At 44.4% G+C, this 17,150-nt stretch overlaps 1 protein-coding gene across 2 annotated transcripts in view; it reads left to right on the top strand.

The window, feature by feature from the left end:
• The window catches only part of VPS13D (vacuolar protein sorting 13 homolog D), a 2,230,750-nt gene that overhangs the window by 90,338 nt on the left and 2,123,262 nt on the right, over window positions 1-17,150 (top strand). For both annotated transcript variants that reach the window (XM_069240741.1, XM_069240742.1), the window contains exon 6: window positions 9,199-9,315. In XM_069240741.1, coding sequence (XP_069096842.1) covers window positions 9,199-9,315 — 117 coding nt within the window. The remainder of the gene's footprint in view (window positions 1-9,198; window positions 9,316-17,150) is intronic.

The raw sequence follows: 17,150 nt of genomic DNA on the forward strand, positions 1-17,150 counted from the left end.
GCAGTCATTTGCCGTTATCTTGCAGCATTTTTCTAAGGTGGGCGGGTATCATCCTTTCCGAGTAACTGCTCTAGGAAGGTGTCCCATGTCTCCGCATTTTTGGCTATAATCCCTATATCTTTTAATGAGTCCAATACATGTTTTTCTGCGTTGGTCCAGTGTATTAGGTCTTTATGCCATCTGTTTATATCCGGAGTGCCAGGAGACCTCCATTGTGTTGCGATGAGGCGTTTAAAGATAATAAACGCTAGGTCTGCGCATCTATGTTTTTGCCTATCTTTATTGCGTCTGTGTCTTATGCCCAATATGCAGGATTCGGGTGTAGGATTCAGTTTTAGTCCCGTCCATTTATTTGTCTGTTGTGTGACAGTGTACCATGTACGAAGTAGTGTTGGGCAGCTCCAGGTCATGTGATAAAAATCTGCCTCCATGGTTCCGCAACGTGGACATTCAGATGTTGCTTGTGGGAACATGCGTTTTATGCAGAGTGGGGTTAAATATGTCTGGTGTAAGTAATTTAGTTGGGTGTATCTGAAGCGGGCATTGCAAGAAATTTCTCACGTGGTCGCTAGGGCCATGGTCCATTGTTTCTCTGAGAGAGGTGTTTGTAGAGCCTTATCCCAGTATGATTTGGCTTGTGTTTGTGTTTTTGCAGGGTAAGCTTGTAGTATGTGGTATATTTGCGATATACTTGGTGTCGTGTTAATACCTGCTAGTAGCTCATGTAGGGTGGGGGCTGTTGGTGGTTCTGAGTTGCCTTGGCCCCATACTTTACGTATCAGTCCTTTGATTGCCCCGTATGTTATAAATTCCCCTGGCCCTAAGTTGTATGACTCTGCCAATTTTGTGTATGTTATGTATTGCTCGTCTACATATAAATCTCCGACCCGCCGTATATCTTTTGTTATCCACGACGCTAGATATAGTGTTACGTGCAATTTTTTTATTCCTGGTATGGCTAGTAGGGGAATCTTTGAGTATTGTGGTGCGCGGGTTCCCTTAGATATATATCGATTCCAGGTGCATACGGCAACTGTCATTAGTGCATTTTTGTGGTGTGGGGTGTGTGTCCCTCCTATGAACCAATCTAGTATCTTTATTCTCCCTAGTTGTGTTTTCACTTTATGGCCCTCCGGGCTTGGGGGGTCTTGTATCCAGGTCCTGATCCAATGTAACTGTGCTGCTGCATAGTAATGCTCGAGGTGCGGTACCACCATTCCTCCCTTTTCCATTGGGAGGTAGAGTTTATCAATAGCTACTCTTCTACGACCATTCGCCCATATCAGTTCAATCAATAGTTTGGTTAATTGTGTGAAGAGTGTTTTTGGTAATATTAGCGGTAGTGTTGTGAAATAATAGAGTAGTCGAGGTAGTACTATCATTTTGGCCAGAGCCACTCTTCCCATTGGTGAGAGGGGTAGTGAGCACCAGAGGGGTATTGAGCCTTTAATTGATGTAATGGCTTTGTCCAGGTTGCCTTCCTTTAGGTGTATAGCGCTATGATAGATGTGGACTCCTAAGTATTTAAAAGTGGTATGTTCCCATTGTAATGTATCATCAGTTGGCGTTTCGGCGCGTGGTGTTGGGGACGGGCACATAGGGAATATGCATGATTTGGACCAGTTGACGCGCAGACCAGATAAGTCTCCGAACGTGTTAAGTAGTTGTAATATATGTGGTAGGGATTCTTTATAGTTGCGTAGATATATTAGTTCATCGTCTGCATATAGTGATATTATGCAGAATTCTTCGCCATCTGGGATACCCCATTGTATTGTTTCATTGCGTAGTCTTGCCGCGAGTGGTTCTATTGCGAGTGCAAATAGTAGTGGTGATAGCGGGCAGCCTTGTCGCGTTCCTCTACCTATGTCGAATTTCTCTGAGATGATTGCGCCGGTTTTAATCCGTGCTTTGGGGTTAGTGTATATTATGGATATCCAGCGTGTAAAGCCAGCACCAAACCTCATTTTTTGTAATGTTGCCATCAGAAATGGCCAGCCTAGAGTGTCAAAGGCTTTTTCCACATCCAGTGACACCGCCACGCTAGATTGATCCTGTTCCTGAGTCATGGATATAATGCGTATTAAGTTTCTTATATTAATAGCGGTATTTTGCTGTGGTATAAAGCCAGATTGATCTGGGTGTATCAGGGCAGTCATTAGCGGCAGGAGGCGATTGGCTAGGATTTTCCCCAGAATTTTATAGTCCGAGTTTAATAAAGATAAGGGTCTATAGGAGCGGACGTTTAAAGGGTCACGACCTTTTTTGTGTAGGACTACAATTGTCGCCTCCTTTTGCGTTTCTGTGAGTTGTCCTCTTTCATATGCTTCTTGTAGCATATTTTGGAGTGATGTGATTATCTGTGGTGTGAATGTTTGGTAATATTCAATGGGGAGACCATCAGTTCCTGGAGTCTTATTGTGTGCCAACTGTTTTAATGCCTGTAGTATCTCTTCCCTTTCGATTGGTCTATCAAGGTTAGTTATTTGTTCTGCAGTTAGTCTTTTCATTGGGGCTTGTTGAAAAAACTTTGCCAGTTGTGTTGGGTGTGGGGGAGGTTCTGCTGTGTGTAGTTTGCTATAGTATTGTTTGAATGTATCGTTAATCTCTAGTTGTGTGTTTATCATTGTGCCTGTGTCTTGGCGTATAGCATTTATGGGAGTGACTTTCTGTGTCCCTTTTGCTAGCCACGCTAGCAATCTGCTAGAGCGGTCGCCTTCAGCGTGTAGATGTGCTTTGTAGTGTTTATGATCGAATTTGCGCAATCGGGTCTCGGTTGCGTTCCATTGATTTTTTAGGTTAGCTAGTTCGTTACTGTTGCCTCTCCCCAAAGCGATTTCACATTCTGTGTTGCGAATTTTGCTTTCTGTTTCTTGTAGTTCTGTACTTAATGCTCGGCGGACCCCTCCTGCTGTTGCTATACACATGCCCCTTATAACTACCTTGTGACCGTTCCATTCTACAGCGCGTGATGTTGTTGTCTTTGTATTAATTGCGAAGTATGTTACTATTTCTTCTGCTATTTTATCGCGGAAAGGGGGGATCATGTAATTGGGCGGGTTGTAGGCGCCATGTTGGTATGCATGTTATTTGTCTTCCCCATTTTAATGTTACTAGTAGCGGGCAATGGTCTGATAAGGTTTTGGCGAGGTATGTTGCGTTATGTATCATATGCGCTAGCCCTTTAGTGCATAATAATAAATCTATTCTCGTATGGAGATGGTGTACTGGTGAGTAGAAAGAGTATTCTCTATCTGTGGGGTGTAAGCGTCGCCATATGTTTTGTAGTTCTCTTTCTTGTATCCATTTATTAAGTGCACAGGACAGTGTCTTGCATTGGGTGTCTCTCATTGGGGGGTGTGAGATCTGTCTAATGACATCTCAATTACACTATTAAAGTCACCTCCCCAAATAGTGGGTATGGTCGGGTCATATGGGATTTGCGTGATAATAGTTCGGAGGAATTCACCCTGTCCCATGTTGGGTGCATATAGTCCGATTATCGTTAGTTGTTTTCCGTCTAACTCTCCATCTAGACTAGTGTATCTTCCATTGTTGTCTGTATGTACATTTTTGATTGTATACGGTACACCCGGAGCTATCCATATTAATACTCCCTTCGTATATGTCGAGGTTTTGGTTCTGTGTGTTATTCCCGACCATTTTTTATCTATTTCACACAGTTCGTGTGCTGTGGCATGCGTCTCTTGTGGGATAGCTATATGTATTTTGTGTAGTTTAAGGTATGAGTGTATCTTATGTCTTTTAGACATATTTGCTAATCCCCTTACATTCCAGGTTACTATATTGTATATCGTCATTTTGTGTGGTATGCTTAATATAGTGTGTTTCACGTGTCCCGGTTCCCAGGCCGTTACACCCGTCACGCCCCAAATCTCCTTTGTGTGGGATATTAAGCATCTTGTGGGAAAGAATAAAAGTAAAAGAGAGAGTAGAACTTACATTGGTTAATCTTACTGGGGGCTGCAAGGCACAACGGGTGCAACTTTTTACATTTGCTACTGCAAGGTCCTTTCGGTTACCCATTGGGTTGGGGGGAGGGGCGTTGTACTTTTTCCCAGAGTATCTCCGATTTCCAGCCCGGTAGTTTGTACTTGCGTCCCCTCACGTGTTCTATTTATGTCAAGTCTGGTTTTTGCTCCAGGCTTACTTGATTTTTAGGGGAAGAGTTTCTGCGATATTTTAATTGTTCTGCTTTTGTTCCTTGAGTTCTCGAGTGCGTCTTGAGGAAGTCTCACTATTGCAGAGTTAAAGATCGTCCGCTGAGCGTGGGGTGATCATTGGTCCCGCGGTTAGTCCTTGTTGACTGTTTGTTGAGTCTGAATCTGAATTGTTTGTGTCTTGGCTGGGTCGCTGTTGAATGGATGAAAACCTGTTCGCCAGTTTTAAGACTTGGATCTGTTCCGCCTCTACTTGTGATTTCGTTGGACCCAATTCTGTTTTACGTGTTGATATTCTTTTGCGTTGCGGTTGTGGAGTCAGCCACTCTTTTTGTTTTCGGGTCTCAGCTGTAGGGTCTATCAGTCCGCGTGTATCCAAGTCCATGCATCTTCTGATGTTGGGAATATATGTGACCTTTCGCCGTCCACTACCCGCAGTTTAGCTGGGTACATCAATGAGTATGAATAGTTTTTCTCTCTCAATATTTGTTTTGCTGTGTTGAAGGTAGCGCGTTTGCGTTGGACTTCAGCTGTGTAGTCTGGGTAGGCCGTGATTTTGGTATTCTCTATTTCAATTGGGCCTGTTGTGCGGAAGTTTCTTAGTATCTGGTCCCTGTCTCTGTAGTTGAGAAGTCTCGCGATTAGTGGTCTCGGTGGGGCTCCCGGACGGGGAGGGCCCCCTGGAACTCGGTGTGCACGTTCCACTATTAATAGTGGTGGGGGGTGTTTGTAAATATGTTTTCACTAAGCCAGCGCTCCAGGAATAGTTCTGCGTTTGGGAGTTCGATCTTCTCCGGGAAACCGAGGAATCTTACATTATTGCGGCGAGAGCGTCCTTCCGCTTCGTCGGCCCGTTTGTTTAGTCGTAGTATTTCAGTTTCCTGTTGTTGAAGCCGCTGTTTTAGGTCTATTATGTCTGGTTGCGTCGATTTAAGGGTTATTTCAGTTGTTGCGACCCTTTCTGAGTTTTCGTTGTTCCATTCGAAGCGTGTTGACTTCAGCCACTACGGTGTCTATTTTTCCTTCTAATGATGTTTTGGTGTCAAGAATTGCTTGGAGTATCTTTTCAATTTGCACGGAGTGGGCGGCTAGGGTCTCTGTTACTCTGTGTAGGGCATTTGGGTGAGGTTCTATGTCCATTTCTGAGGCTGATGAGGGTCCAGTTTCAGTTTGTGTTTTTTGTGCTTTCGGTTTCACCATTTTTATATTAACCTTAAGTTATGCGGGTTGTCCTCCGCTATAGCAACCCGTCTCAAGACCGTTGATTAACAGCGTCGCTCTATCCGGTGGTTTTGATTTTATAATTGCGACTGCTCGTGTGCTTGGTGCTATGCCCCGATTTGGGGGTTAGATGAGGTCGAGATCCCCGCCTCTCCGTGCGTGCTTGTAGTGGTCGCTCCGCGGGACATCCAGCTCCCCTCTCGGCCGTGTCTATTCTGTGTCATCCGGTCTGTGCCCCTCGATAACTTTCACACTAGTGAGCCTCTCCGTGTCGGGCGTGAAAGAACTGTAGAAATGCGCAGCTATAGTGTTGCGGCGCCGCGCCGCGTGCCTCGTCCGATTTATCGGGTTGATTTAAGCGTTGGTGCTTATTGCGCACGACCACCGATGTCGGTGTCGTCTACAGGTTTCAGCGCATTCAGCAGCCGGGGCACGATCTCACCTCCATCGTTTCTTTAGGCCCTTTGTTCCGTACCACCCCGACGATCTAGTCCATGCCTAAGCGATTTTGAGCCCCCGTCACTAGGTGTTTCCACACGCCAAGGGCCTAGCTCCGCTAGTGGTTTCGGCGTTTGTGGTGGCATCCATCTCCCCGCTCGGCCATGTCTATTCTGTGGCATCCGGTCTGTGCCCCTCGATAACTTTCACACTAGTGAGCCTCTCCGTGTCGGGCGTAAAAGAACTGTGGAAATGCGCAACTATAGTGTGGTGCCGCCGCGTGCCTCGTCCAATTTATCGGGTTGATTTAAGCGTTGGTGCTTATTGCGCACGACCACTGATGTCGGTGTCGTCTACAGGTTTCAGCGCATTCAGCAGCCGGGGCAGGATCTCGCCTCCATCGTTTCTTTAGGCCCTTTGCTCCGTACCACCCCGCCGTTCACGTCCATGCCTAAACGATTGAGTCCTTGTCGCTAGGTGTTTCCACTCGCCTAGGGTCTAGCTCCGCTAGTAGTTTCGGCGTTTGGGGTGGCGTTAGCAGCGGCACGAGTCAGGGCCCCGATATATGTCTCGGGTCGTGCGCTCCTCACCTCCGTCCCATCCTGTTCCGGCGGCTGGATTTCACCCGATTCGAGTAGGCCCGCGTGTGGGCGCCGCCTCGGCTCCTCTGCAGGTCGTCCGGTCTGCGCTCACTGTGTCGTGGGTTTCCGTTGTACGGTCTTACTTATTGTGTTTTCCATATTGCACTCATTTTCAGCAGTTTTCATGTGCAATATCTGGGATTTTGTTGCTTTATCAAGATCTTTTGCCGGCTGTGGACAGAGCTCTCTTTAGAGCGCCCTTTCACGTCGCCATCTTGGCCACGCCCCTCACGTGTCTCTCATAAATGATGTCTGAAGCAGACAGTACTTAATTCTCCGATAGTTCTAAAGAGGCCAAAAATAGAAAGGGCCAAAACGCATCAACCTTATAATATTAGGGAGAGGTTGTGAGAAAATATTTATTTCAACCTATAAGGAACGTTTTTGAAACACATCTTTGGTCTGTATAAATAATTGTTACTTAAAAAGATGTGAATATGATACAACCATCTCCTATGTGGATTGACTTTTTAAGCACTACTTACAACCACATCTATTGAAAAAGGACGATTGAAGTACATATATTTTATGTTGAAGTGGCTTTGTTATGTCTTAGTGTGTGTTTACTAGGTGTTGGTTCGATATATAGTTGGTAGCACAAGTTTTGTGATGTGTGTAAATTTGGCTGTTATCACTTAATCAAAACAATATGCAAAGAAATATACAAATGAACTATTTACGCAGTGATTGATTTATAGTTTTGCTGTAGTTTAAAAAAAAAAAAACATATTTACCCTAATATTGTACCACTTTTTCTATTTTTTTGCTTCAGTTTACCCAGGTATAGTAGAGTTATTAGGGTAGACCTCCTAAGTTTTTGCTTCTATATGATATTGAGGCATGAGATGTATTTGCCACTGATGAACATTGGATTGGAGTGCAGTAGAACTACACACCACAAGCATGCTGGCAAGCTAAAAAGCACAGTTATACTTCCTGATGCTCTCCTATTTAAATTTGCCAAGCTTATCTGAGACATGTGATCTTTCAATTTTGTGTCTTTGCAGCTAGAACATAATGTCAGGCAACATGTTATGTTCTCTATATATTGAGTACTGGAATCCTCAAAGTTGATATCCGAATCTTCCTCAAAGGTCAAAAACTGTCTGGTCACCTATCCGCAAAAGGCTGGATCAGTTCTGAAAAAGTCAAGCCCAGAAAATAGTGTCAAAGTGTTGCTGTTTCAATAAAGGCGGCCATTGTCACTGCTTTTCTAACCAGTTTCAAAATAAAATGTTCTGTTTTTGTTTTAAAGATATTTATGCCAGCGTTAGATGGAGAGGTTCTCTTGGGTGTAGTGCTCTCCATTAAGATTTGTAGTATAAAAACTCTTGATTTGCTAAATGGGCAAATCCAGTCAACTGAATTGGATCATTTTTAGTGAACACTAACTACCACAGCATCAATTATTTTACTAATGGATTTATTCAGTTTTTATGTAACATTACTCTCAAATTAAACACAATGTTCAGTGGTTGACAAGGTCACTACATTTGATTTGAAACATCTGTTTAGTCTCTCAATTTGCTGGTGGGTTTAAAACAGCCACTGTTTACCTGGCGCTCAGAAACATATAGGAATGATGCAGCAGGTTTTTAAATTACTCATTGGCATAGCAAGGACTTGTAACCTAATAAAAGAAAAAAATGAGGCCCTCAACCAGTGTGGTAGTAAAACAGTTATAGTTGGAGTCAAGGTAACCCTTATGTACTCCTGGACCCTGGTGCCACAGCGACGCCATTACTGTTGATAGCTTCACCCCTGAAGGTTACTCTGGTTGTTGAGCTTGTCATACACTTTGAAGGCTGTCAGCAGAGTTTGCAGAGGATGTTGAATTTGTGTTACATATTATGAGGAAGCTCTGGAATGGAAAGTGTGCACATTACTAAGTCTTTGAAGAGCTTCTCCCCAATCATCGTCTGATTCAACAAGTCTGTTAGGATCTGTAGCTTTTCTTCAGACAGGAATGGATGCTGTCCACTGAAAAACTGTGACAGGAAGTTTTAAAGAAAAGTTAAAGTTAAAATATTAAAAAGATGCTCTGCTGAGAATGACGGAGAAACAGAAGGCCATGAATTCTGTTGAATGGAATACATTAAAAAAAAAAAAAACACACATGCTCTCTCTCAAGTTTCTTTAATAGACTGTACAAATAAAGTATTAAAGTAGTATGAAATTATATGATTCAGCTTGGAAACTGTTCTAGTAATAGGAAAAAGCAATACTCCTTAAATTGCGCTGCCTCCCCCTCCCTAAAATGGTTGTTATGCCGTGCAAATGGGCAACTCCGTAACTATTAACTACAACCTGTGCTTTGAAGTTTGCAGTTAGGATTCTTTTCGTTTGAATAAGGATTCTCTTCAAAATGACTTTACTATTTGTTTTGTATAGATTTAGAAATTGCAGAACATTTTTATCACAATTAATCCTGAAATGACTCCTGTATTTATTTGAAGTGAATTGGTTGTATTAATTTTTTTTTTTTACCAGTGGTGCACAGCGGGGGTCAGCTATTAAAACCATAGAGAAACTGAGGATTAGCACAATGGCTTGTGAAGTTATTGCACACAGTTTCTTCGAAAAACTATATATTATACTGTTTCTTGTTAATATTTAGCCTAGCATCCTTGGTGATTCTCCAAGATTTAAATGCAATGTTTAAAACATGCTTTGTTTTTTGAAAAAAAAGTAAAAAATGCTAATTTATATCCTTTCAGTTACAAATTCAAGATGTTCATTTGAGGTTTGAAGATGGAATTACAAATCCTTCTAGACCATTTGCATTTGGAGCTTGCATAAAAAATGCATCTGTTCAAAATGCTGTAAATGAACCTGTAAGTATACAGTTGTAATGTTTAGCAGTGCAAATCATCATACCAAAATAATATATTACAGTTAATTTATGTTAGAGGCATGTGTGGCTGTAGATACACATGGTTTGCATCATCCTGTCATCTAGAGTTGGGTCTGGTTGTGTGCAAGTTCTTTTTCTTCGAAGAAGTCTTTCGAATCATGAGGTAGAGTGGTGACTTCTCTTAATGATAATGCGCGTCAGCATCAACTCCATTGTTAGATTGTTTTCTTTCCACTATCTGTTTCTGACATGTGTACCTTTGCTATGATACAACTCTGTCACGGTTCTCTTTTCGGTTCATGCAACACGTTTCCCCTTACCAGTATTATTTTGATCTTGTTTCCTATCTGCGTATCAAGTTACATCCATTTCATTCACTGAATCAGTTCACTTCTACTGCAGCACCTGCATTGCCACGCCCTTTGGGACCCTTCATCTGACTTCATCACATTCTCCTGATAAATGCCTAGCTGGTCATTGAACGGATGCCCTTCTGTTACTACCTGCAATGCCACTCCGAGTATCCCCGCAGCGACCAACATTTGGGCTGTAACCTGTGTTTGTCCCAGAACACAGGGAAGTGGAATGCAATGCTTGTAAATCCTTCCACACAAAGAAATCCGCTGGGACTATTGAGCATGTCTCCTCAAAATCTCACAGAGGAAGATCAAGGACATCTTTGCTCATCAAGAAGAGGAAGGTCACCCTCAGCCGTCGGTATGCAGAAGAAGAGATGTTTTCCATCAAGGGCAGTTCTGGCTCTGATCGCGAGGGCTATTTGGTGATGCAGGATGTTACACTGGCTCGAAAACCTGTGAGTATGGTACCCCTGCCACCCTACATCATGTGGATCCTTCCAAAAGACACTGTGCCCCTCTGGATCTGCATACAGAGGCCATTGGTTGACCACTGCCTTCTGGCCATGTTCGGAGCCGAAACACTAATCAAAGCCAAAGCCTTCTGCGTTGAGCACTTCGGTCCAGAAACGCCAGCTGACAGCTACCTGATCCTCTGTGCCAAACCAACCATTGCTGTCAATGTCTACCACCTTGTCACCGAATGGAGCTTTGGTGCCAAAACCGAAATCTAAAACCCTAGAAGCAGAGTTCCAAAAGTGATTCAGACACAGCAGTGTGGGGCCCATTCTTCATAGACTCCAAGACCAGCTGGATGCTAAACAAAATCAAATCCACACCCAGCCTCACACCAGACATACCCTATGCAAAGCTTCGGGTCTGATGCTTCCACCACCTAAAACGAGGCTAACTTTCCAGGAGCCTCTGGACATACCTGTTCCACCAAAACAACAGAAAAAGGTGGGCCCCATCCCCACCACCTCCACCACTACTGCCACCAGCACCTCCTCCACCAGCTTCACCTTAGCCACCACAGTCCATAGCAGAGCCATTAGGCATTTTACCTCAAGGGTCTCCACATTCTGATACTGCTGGGTACGGTGGGGCACACAACACTTTTGGGACACCACTACAGGATAACACCTGGGATGTCTATGATGTTGACCCTCCAGAGGACACAGATGTGGATTTTTATCCTGCCTTTTTTTTTATCATGTTAGGGCTAGGGTTGTAACGCCCAGAGTAGACAAAAATATAAGCCCTCCCCATCTGATCCCATTTACATCAGGGGCCAATTACCACCAGACGGCCTTGCCACTATCACTGTTCGCAGACATGCTAGCTCGTAAGCAAGTGGAGCAAGCACATTGATGATGCAGGAAAAGAGTTGTGGCACAAACTGCCAATTATTGGGGGATTGCCAATTCACAGGGCCTTCTGGCTCATTACGATTGTGCCCACTGGGATGCAAAGGAGGACATACACCAATATCTTCTGGATGAACATAAAAAATGTGGGCAAAAACTTGTGGCAGAGGGCAAGCTTATCTCCAGCACATCAATACGTTGAGCATTAGACGTTGCTGACACCACAGCTAGAGGGATCACTGCCAGCATTTTACACAGGTGCCATGCGTGGCTATGGACCTCTGGTTTTAAAGCAGAACTACAACAGAATGTACTAAACATGCCTTTAGACAGCGAACATTTCTTTGATCCCCACGTAGCTAACACACTGGGAAAATAAAAAATAAAAAGATACAGAAAAGGCGAAGGAAGTGGGGGCCCTTCACCTACTCCACTGGAAACTATCATGGAAACACAAAGGCGACCGCCTCCAACACTTCCACTTCCTACCAACATCATCAGGGCCAAAATACCTCCTCAAGTGTCTTCTACGTAACTCCTACAGAAGCAACAATTCCAAGACGAGAGGTAAGTGTGCCTCCCCTACTGGAGCAACACCCACCACCAAAGAATGACTTTCCCTTGCTGCCACCCCGATCTGTTGCAGGTCCGTTACAGGATTTTTTACTTACATGGCAAACAGTTAAATCCAACTAGAGGGTGTTAGCCTTTATCCAGCATGGCTATTGATTTGAGTTCACTACCACACCTTCCAACATTCCACCTTGCACTCACAGGCTATAACTGGAACATCAAATGTTGCTCAAACAGGAAGTCCAAGTCTTTCTTAAAGGAGCTATAGAACCCGTCTCTCTTCGACACCCAGGCTCGGTATATTCTATATACTTCCTAGTCCCAAAAAGGAAGGATCTTTTCAGCCAATCCTAGATCTCAGGCCACTAAACGAATACATCCTGTCAGGGCATTTCCATATTGTCACCTTGCAAGACTTGATTCCACTACTCCAACTGAGGGACTTTGAGTACACTAGACCTACAGGACGCCTATTTTCAAATACCAGCACACCCAGCTCATTGCAAATATTTTTTTGTGGTTTGTGGTGGGCGGCAAACATTACTAGTTCAAAGTTCTCCTTTCATGGTGACTACTACACCCCGGGTATTCGCCAAGTGCCTATCGGTGGTAGCAGCCCATCTATGCAGAAAGAAAGTCCACATATTTCTATAAATATACATATTCTATATCCAAGCCAACACTCATCAACAGTGTCAACATCATACTCGTATTACAGTAGATCTGCTCCACCGCTTGGGGTTCACCATCAATTGTACCAAGTCTCTCCTACACCCTTTACAGGTGCATCAATATTTAGGTACTAGTCTAAACAAACAAAGAGAATTAACCTATCCCAATACTGCAGGAGTCCAGAATTTTCAAGCACTATTACCTCAATTTCTGACAAATTAACAATTCACAGTATGGACAGTCATTCGCCTCTTAGGGATGATAGCCTCCTGCCTTGCCATAGTACCCCATGCCCACCTACACATTCATCCGTTACAGGAATATTTGGCTAAATAGTGGTCTCTGGGTCAGTTACAGGATCTAGTGTCTGTAGACCGCCAAACTCCTCATTCTCTGCAGTGGTAAAATACCAGCAACCTGTTAATGGGAGGCCTTTTCTCGACTTTGTTCACCACATTACTGTCACGACGAATGTGTCACTCATGGGATGAGGTTTACACTTGAAGGATCTTACAGTGCATGGTCTCTGGGATTCCAAACACCAGGGTCTCTACATGAACTACTTAGAGCTTCAAGCTGTTCATCTATCATTGAAAGTATTACTACTTCACCTGATTCACAAGGTTGTCCTAGTCTGGGCGGAACAATATGACAGCCAAGTACTATCTACAAAAGCAGGGAGGGGCCTGGTCTCCACAATTATCTTGCCTATCTCAGACCATTTGGAGATGGGCGGTACATCACATCATTCACCTGTTAGCGGAATACTTTCCGGGAACAGACAACAATTGTGCAGACCTCTTCAGCAGGATGCAGCAACAAGTCCATGAGTGGGAGCTCCACCCCCAAGTCCTCTTCCCATACTTCTAAAGATGGTGGTTCACTTAAATAGATCTCTTTGCAACCAAAGAAAATGCAAAATGCCCAAACTTCACGTCCAGGTTTCCTCACCCACTATCCAGGTGCAATGCACTGTGGAAGAGTTGGTTAGGGATATTTGGCACAGCTTTTCCTCCTTTCCCTCTCCTTCCATTTCTGGTTCAGAAGCTCAAGCAAACATCTCTCAGACTGATACTAGCGACTCCAACGTGGCTGGCCCTGACTCTCAACATTACTGGACCTCTCTGTAGTTCTCCACGAGAAGCTCCTGAACAGGCCAGACCTTCTAGCTCAGAACCATGGAGAAACCAAGCATCCAGATCCCAAAACTCTCGTCTAAGCAACCTAGCTCCCCAGGTCATAGAGTTCGATTATCTCAGTCTACCACCCGAATGTATGATCATTCTTAAAGAAGCCTGTAGACCTACCTCCCGAGCATTCTATGTGGCAATATGGAAAAGGTTCGTCAATTATTGTAATTTAAAACATATTGATTCTTCTAAAGCCATTGTACAAGACATTGCCTGCTACTTGCTTCATTTACAAAAATCTGGGCTGGCATTCAAATCCATAATATTACTTCTCGCTGCAATGGCTGCTTATCTATAGAATGAACAACACATCTCTTTATTAAAAATACCAGTCATTAAAGCCTTCGTGGAGAGGCTCAAGAGTTATTCCACCACGGGTTCCACCTGCACCCTCATGAATCTTAACATTGTTCTTACATGACTTTGGGCCCTCCATTTGAGCCCCTGCATACATGACTCCTACAATACCTGTCCTGGAAAGTGGCATTTTCTAATTGTCAATATCTCACTTAGCTGTGCTAGTGAGCCTCAGGCTTTAACCTTGGATGAACCTTTCTTCAGGCTCCACAACAACAGGGTGGTTCTCTGCACCAACCCCAAATTCCACCCTAAAGTTTTTATTATTTTTTTGTTTTCTTTTTCTTATTTTCACCTCAATCAATTTCCCACTGCCAGATTCAGTTGCAGAGAGGGCTCTTCACATATTACACATTAAAAATTCCATAATGTTCTATATCGGTAGAACTACAAATTTCAGAAAAAGTAAACAACTATTTGTTGCTTTATCTCCACCACCTCAGCGCCTGCTCAACAGATCACACCAGAACTTTCCATGTACAACCAGACCCTAGAAGGTATTTTTTATTTATTTTTTTCCAATAAAAAATGTTGTGAAGATTTGTCAAACGATGCTTAAGATATAGGCAAGTCAAAAAAAGCTTTTTCTGTGGAAAGTGGGTCCTAACTATAACTACCTACTGCCTAAAGGTTGTGTGTGTGTGTGTGTGTATATATATATATATATATATGTATGTATGTATGTATGTATATATATATATGTTCGATGGCATGTGTAACTGCAGATACACATGCTTTGCACATCCCGCCATCTAGTGTTGGGCTCGGAGTGTTACAAGTTGTTTTTCTTCGAAGAAGTCGATCGAGGGACTCCTCCCCTTTCGGCTCCATTGCGCATGGGCGTCGACTCCATCTTAGATGGGTTTTTTTCCGCCATCGGGTTCGGACGTGTTCCTTTTCGCTCCGTGTTTCGGGTCAGAAAGTTAGTTAGAATCTCGGAAAAATCGTCGGTATTGTTTGCGTTCGGTATCGGGTTAGTTACAACAGACCGACACCGACTTTTGAAGAGCTCCGGTGGCCCTTCGGGGTTTTTTCGATCCACCGTCGGGACCTGGTCGGCCCGGCCACGTGTCTCTTCAAGGCTGATGGAACGGACCCCATTCCGCTTCTGCCCAAAATGTCACAACAAGTATCAGTATACAGATCAGCATCTGGTCTGTAACTTGTGTCTGTCACCAGAGCACAAGGAAGATACTTGTGAAGCCTGTCGAGCGTTTCGGTCGAGGAAGACATTAAGAGACCGAAGAGCGAGAAGACTGCAGATGGCGTCGGTGCCAACAGGACAAGGGCGTTTCGAGGAGGAAGAAGAAACCTTCTCCATTCAGGAATCGGACTCAGACGAGCTTGATCCCGAAGAAACGCCGAAAACCGTGAGTAAGACGTCGAAACATAAAACTCACGAGAAGACCACAAAAGCCCAGGGGACGCCACCGCCAACAGGCCATGGCTTAACCTGAAAAATAGGTGACCGATCATCGGCACCGAAAAAGGGCACGCTTGTGTCGAAGTCATCCGACTCCGGTCGAGATACCGGCACCCAGCAATCTCGGGCCCGAGACAGCGGCTCCGAGCAGATTCGGCACCGAGACAGTGGCACCGAAATGGGTCGCACCGAGACACCACGACGCCGAAAATAAAGGTTTCCTCGGAGCCCAAAAAGGCTACCGAAAAGGTTTCGATTCCGAAACATCCAGCCTCGGAACCGAAAACAGGTTCCTACACAGAGGAACAGGGATTGTCCTCCCAAATGCAAGGACATAAGTTCGGAAAAGAACTTGAATCAATGGAGCCAGACTACACTCAAAGGAGGCTCCACATTCAAAAGGACACAGGGAAGATAAGCGCTCTTCCCCCAATTAAAATGAAAAGAAGACTTGCCTTTCAAGAAAAGGACAAGCAGCCACAGGCAAAGGTGGCAAGACAAACAGCTCCGCCACCATCTCCACCACCATCAATGCACACATCACCGGTAGCCACTCCACCACTGATGCAATCCCCGACTCATACTGCAATGAGTCAAGATGATCCCGACGCATGGGACCTTTATGATGCTCCGGTATCAGATAACAGCCCAGACTGTTACCCTGTGAGGCAGTCGCCACCTGAAGACAGTACATCCTACACGCAGGTGGTCTCAAGGGCAGCTGCTTTTCATAACGTCACCTTGCATGCAGAACCAATTGAGGATGACTTTTTGTTTAATACACTATCCTCCACTCATAGCCAATACCAAAGCTTACCTATGCTCCCTGGAATGCTAAAACACTCCAAACAAATATTTCAGGATCCTGTAAAAGGCAGGGCCATAACTCCAAGGGTGGAGAAGAAGTACAAGCCACCGCCAACAGACCCTGTTTATATTATGCAGCAATTAACACCAGACTCTGTGGTTGTCTGGGCAGCTCGCAAGAGAGCAAACTCTCATACCTCGGGAGACGCACCACCTCCAGACAAGGAGAGTCGCAAATTCGACGCTGCAGGGAAAAGGGTTGCAGCACAAGCAGCAAACCAATGGCGCATTGCCAACTCACAAGCACTTCTGGCAAGATACGATAGAGCTCATTGGGACGAAATGCAGCATTTCATAGAACACTTACCCAAAGAGTTCCAGAAAAGGGTACAACAAGTGGTAGAAGAAGGACAAAGTATCTCCAATAATCAGATACGGTCAGCAATGGATGCAGCAGATACGGCTGCAAGGACAGTAAATACTGCAATAACGATAAAGAGACACGCATGGTTGCGTACGTCAGGCTTCAAGCCAGAAATACAACAAGCTGGTCTGAATATGCCCTTTAATGAACAGCAGTTGTTTGGGCCGGAGGTGGACACTGCTATTGAGAAACTCAAAAAAAGACACTGATACGGCAAAAGCCATGGGCGCACTCTACTCCCCACAGAGCAGAGGCACATTTCGCAAGACACAATTTAGGGAAGGGTTTTGAGGTCCACCTACAGAAGCCACAACCTCACAAGCAAGGCCCACTTATCAAAGCCAATATCAGCGGGGAAGTTTTCGGGGGCAATATAGAGGGGGACAATTCCAAAAGAATAGAGGGAAGTTCCAAAGCCCCAAAACTCCTCAAAACAAGCAGTGACTTCCAAGTCACACATCCCCAACACATAACACCTGTGGGGGGGAGACAGCAAATTTTACAAACATTGGGAGGAGATAACAACAGACACTTGGGTACTGGCAATTATCCAGCATGGTTATTGCATAGAATTTCTCAAATTCCCTCCAAACGTTCCACCGAAAAACACACAATATGTCAAAACAACATATAGATCTTCTAGGAC

The sequence above is a fragment of the Pleurodeles waltl genome, chromosome 6 (genome assembly GCF_031143425.1).
Source record: "Pleurodeles waltl isolate 20211129_DDA chromosome 6, aPleWal1.hap1.20221129, whole genome shotgun sequence".
Classification (NCBI taxonomy): Eukaryota; Metazoa; Chordata; class Amphibia; order Caudata; family Salamandridae; genus Pleurodeles; species Pleurodeles waltl.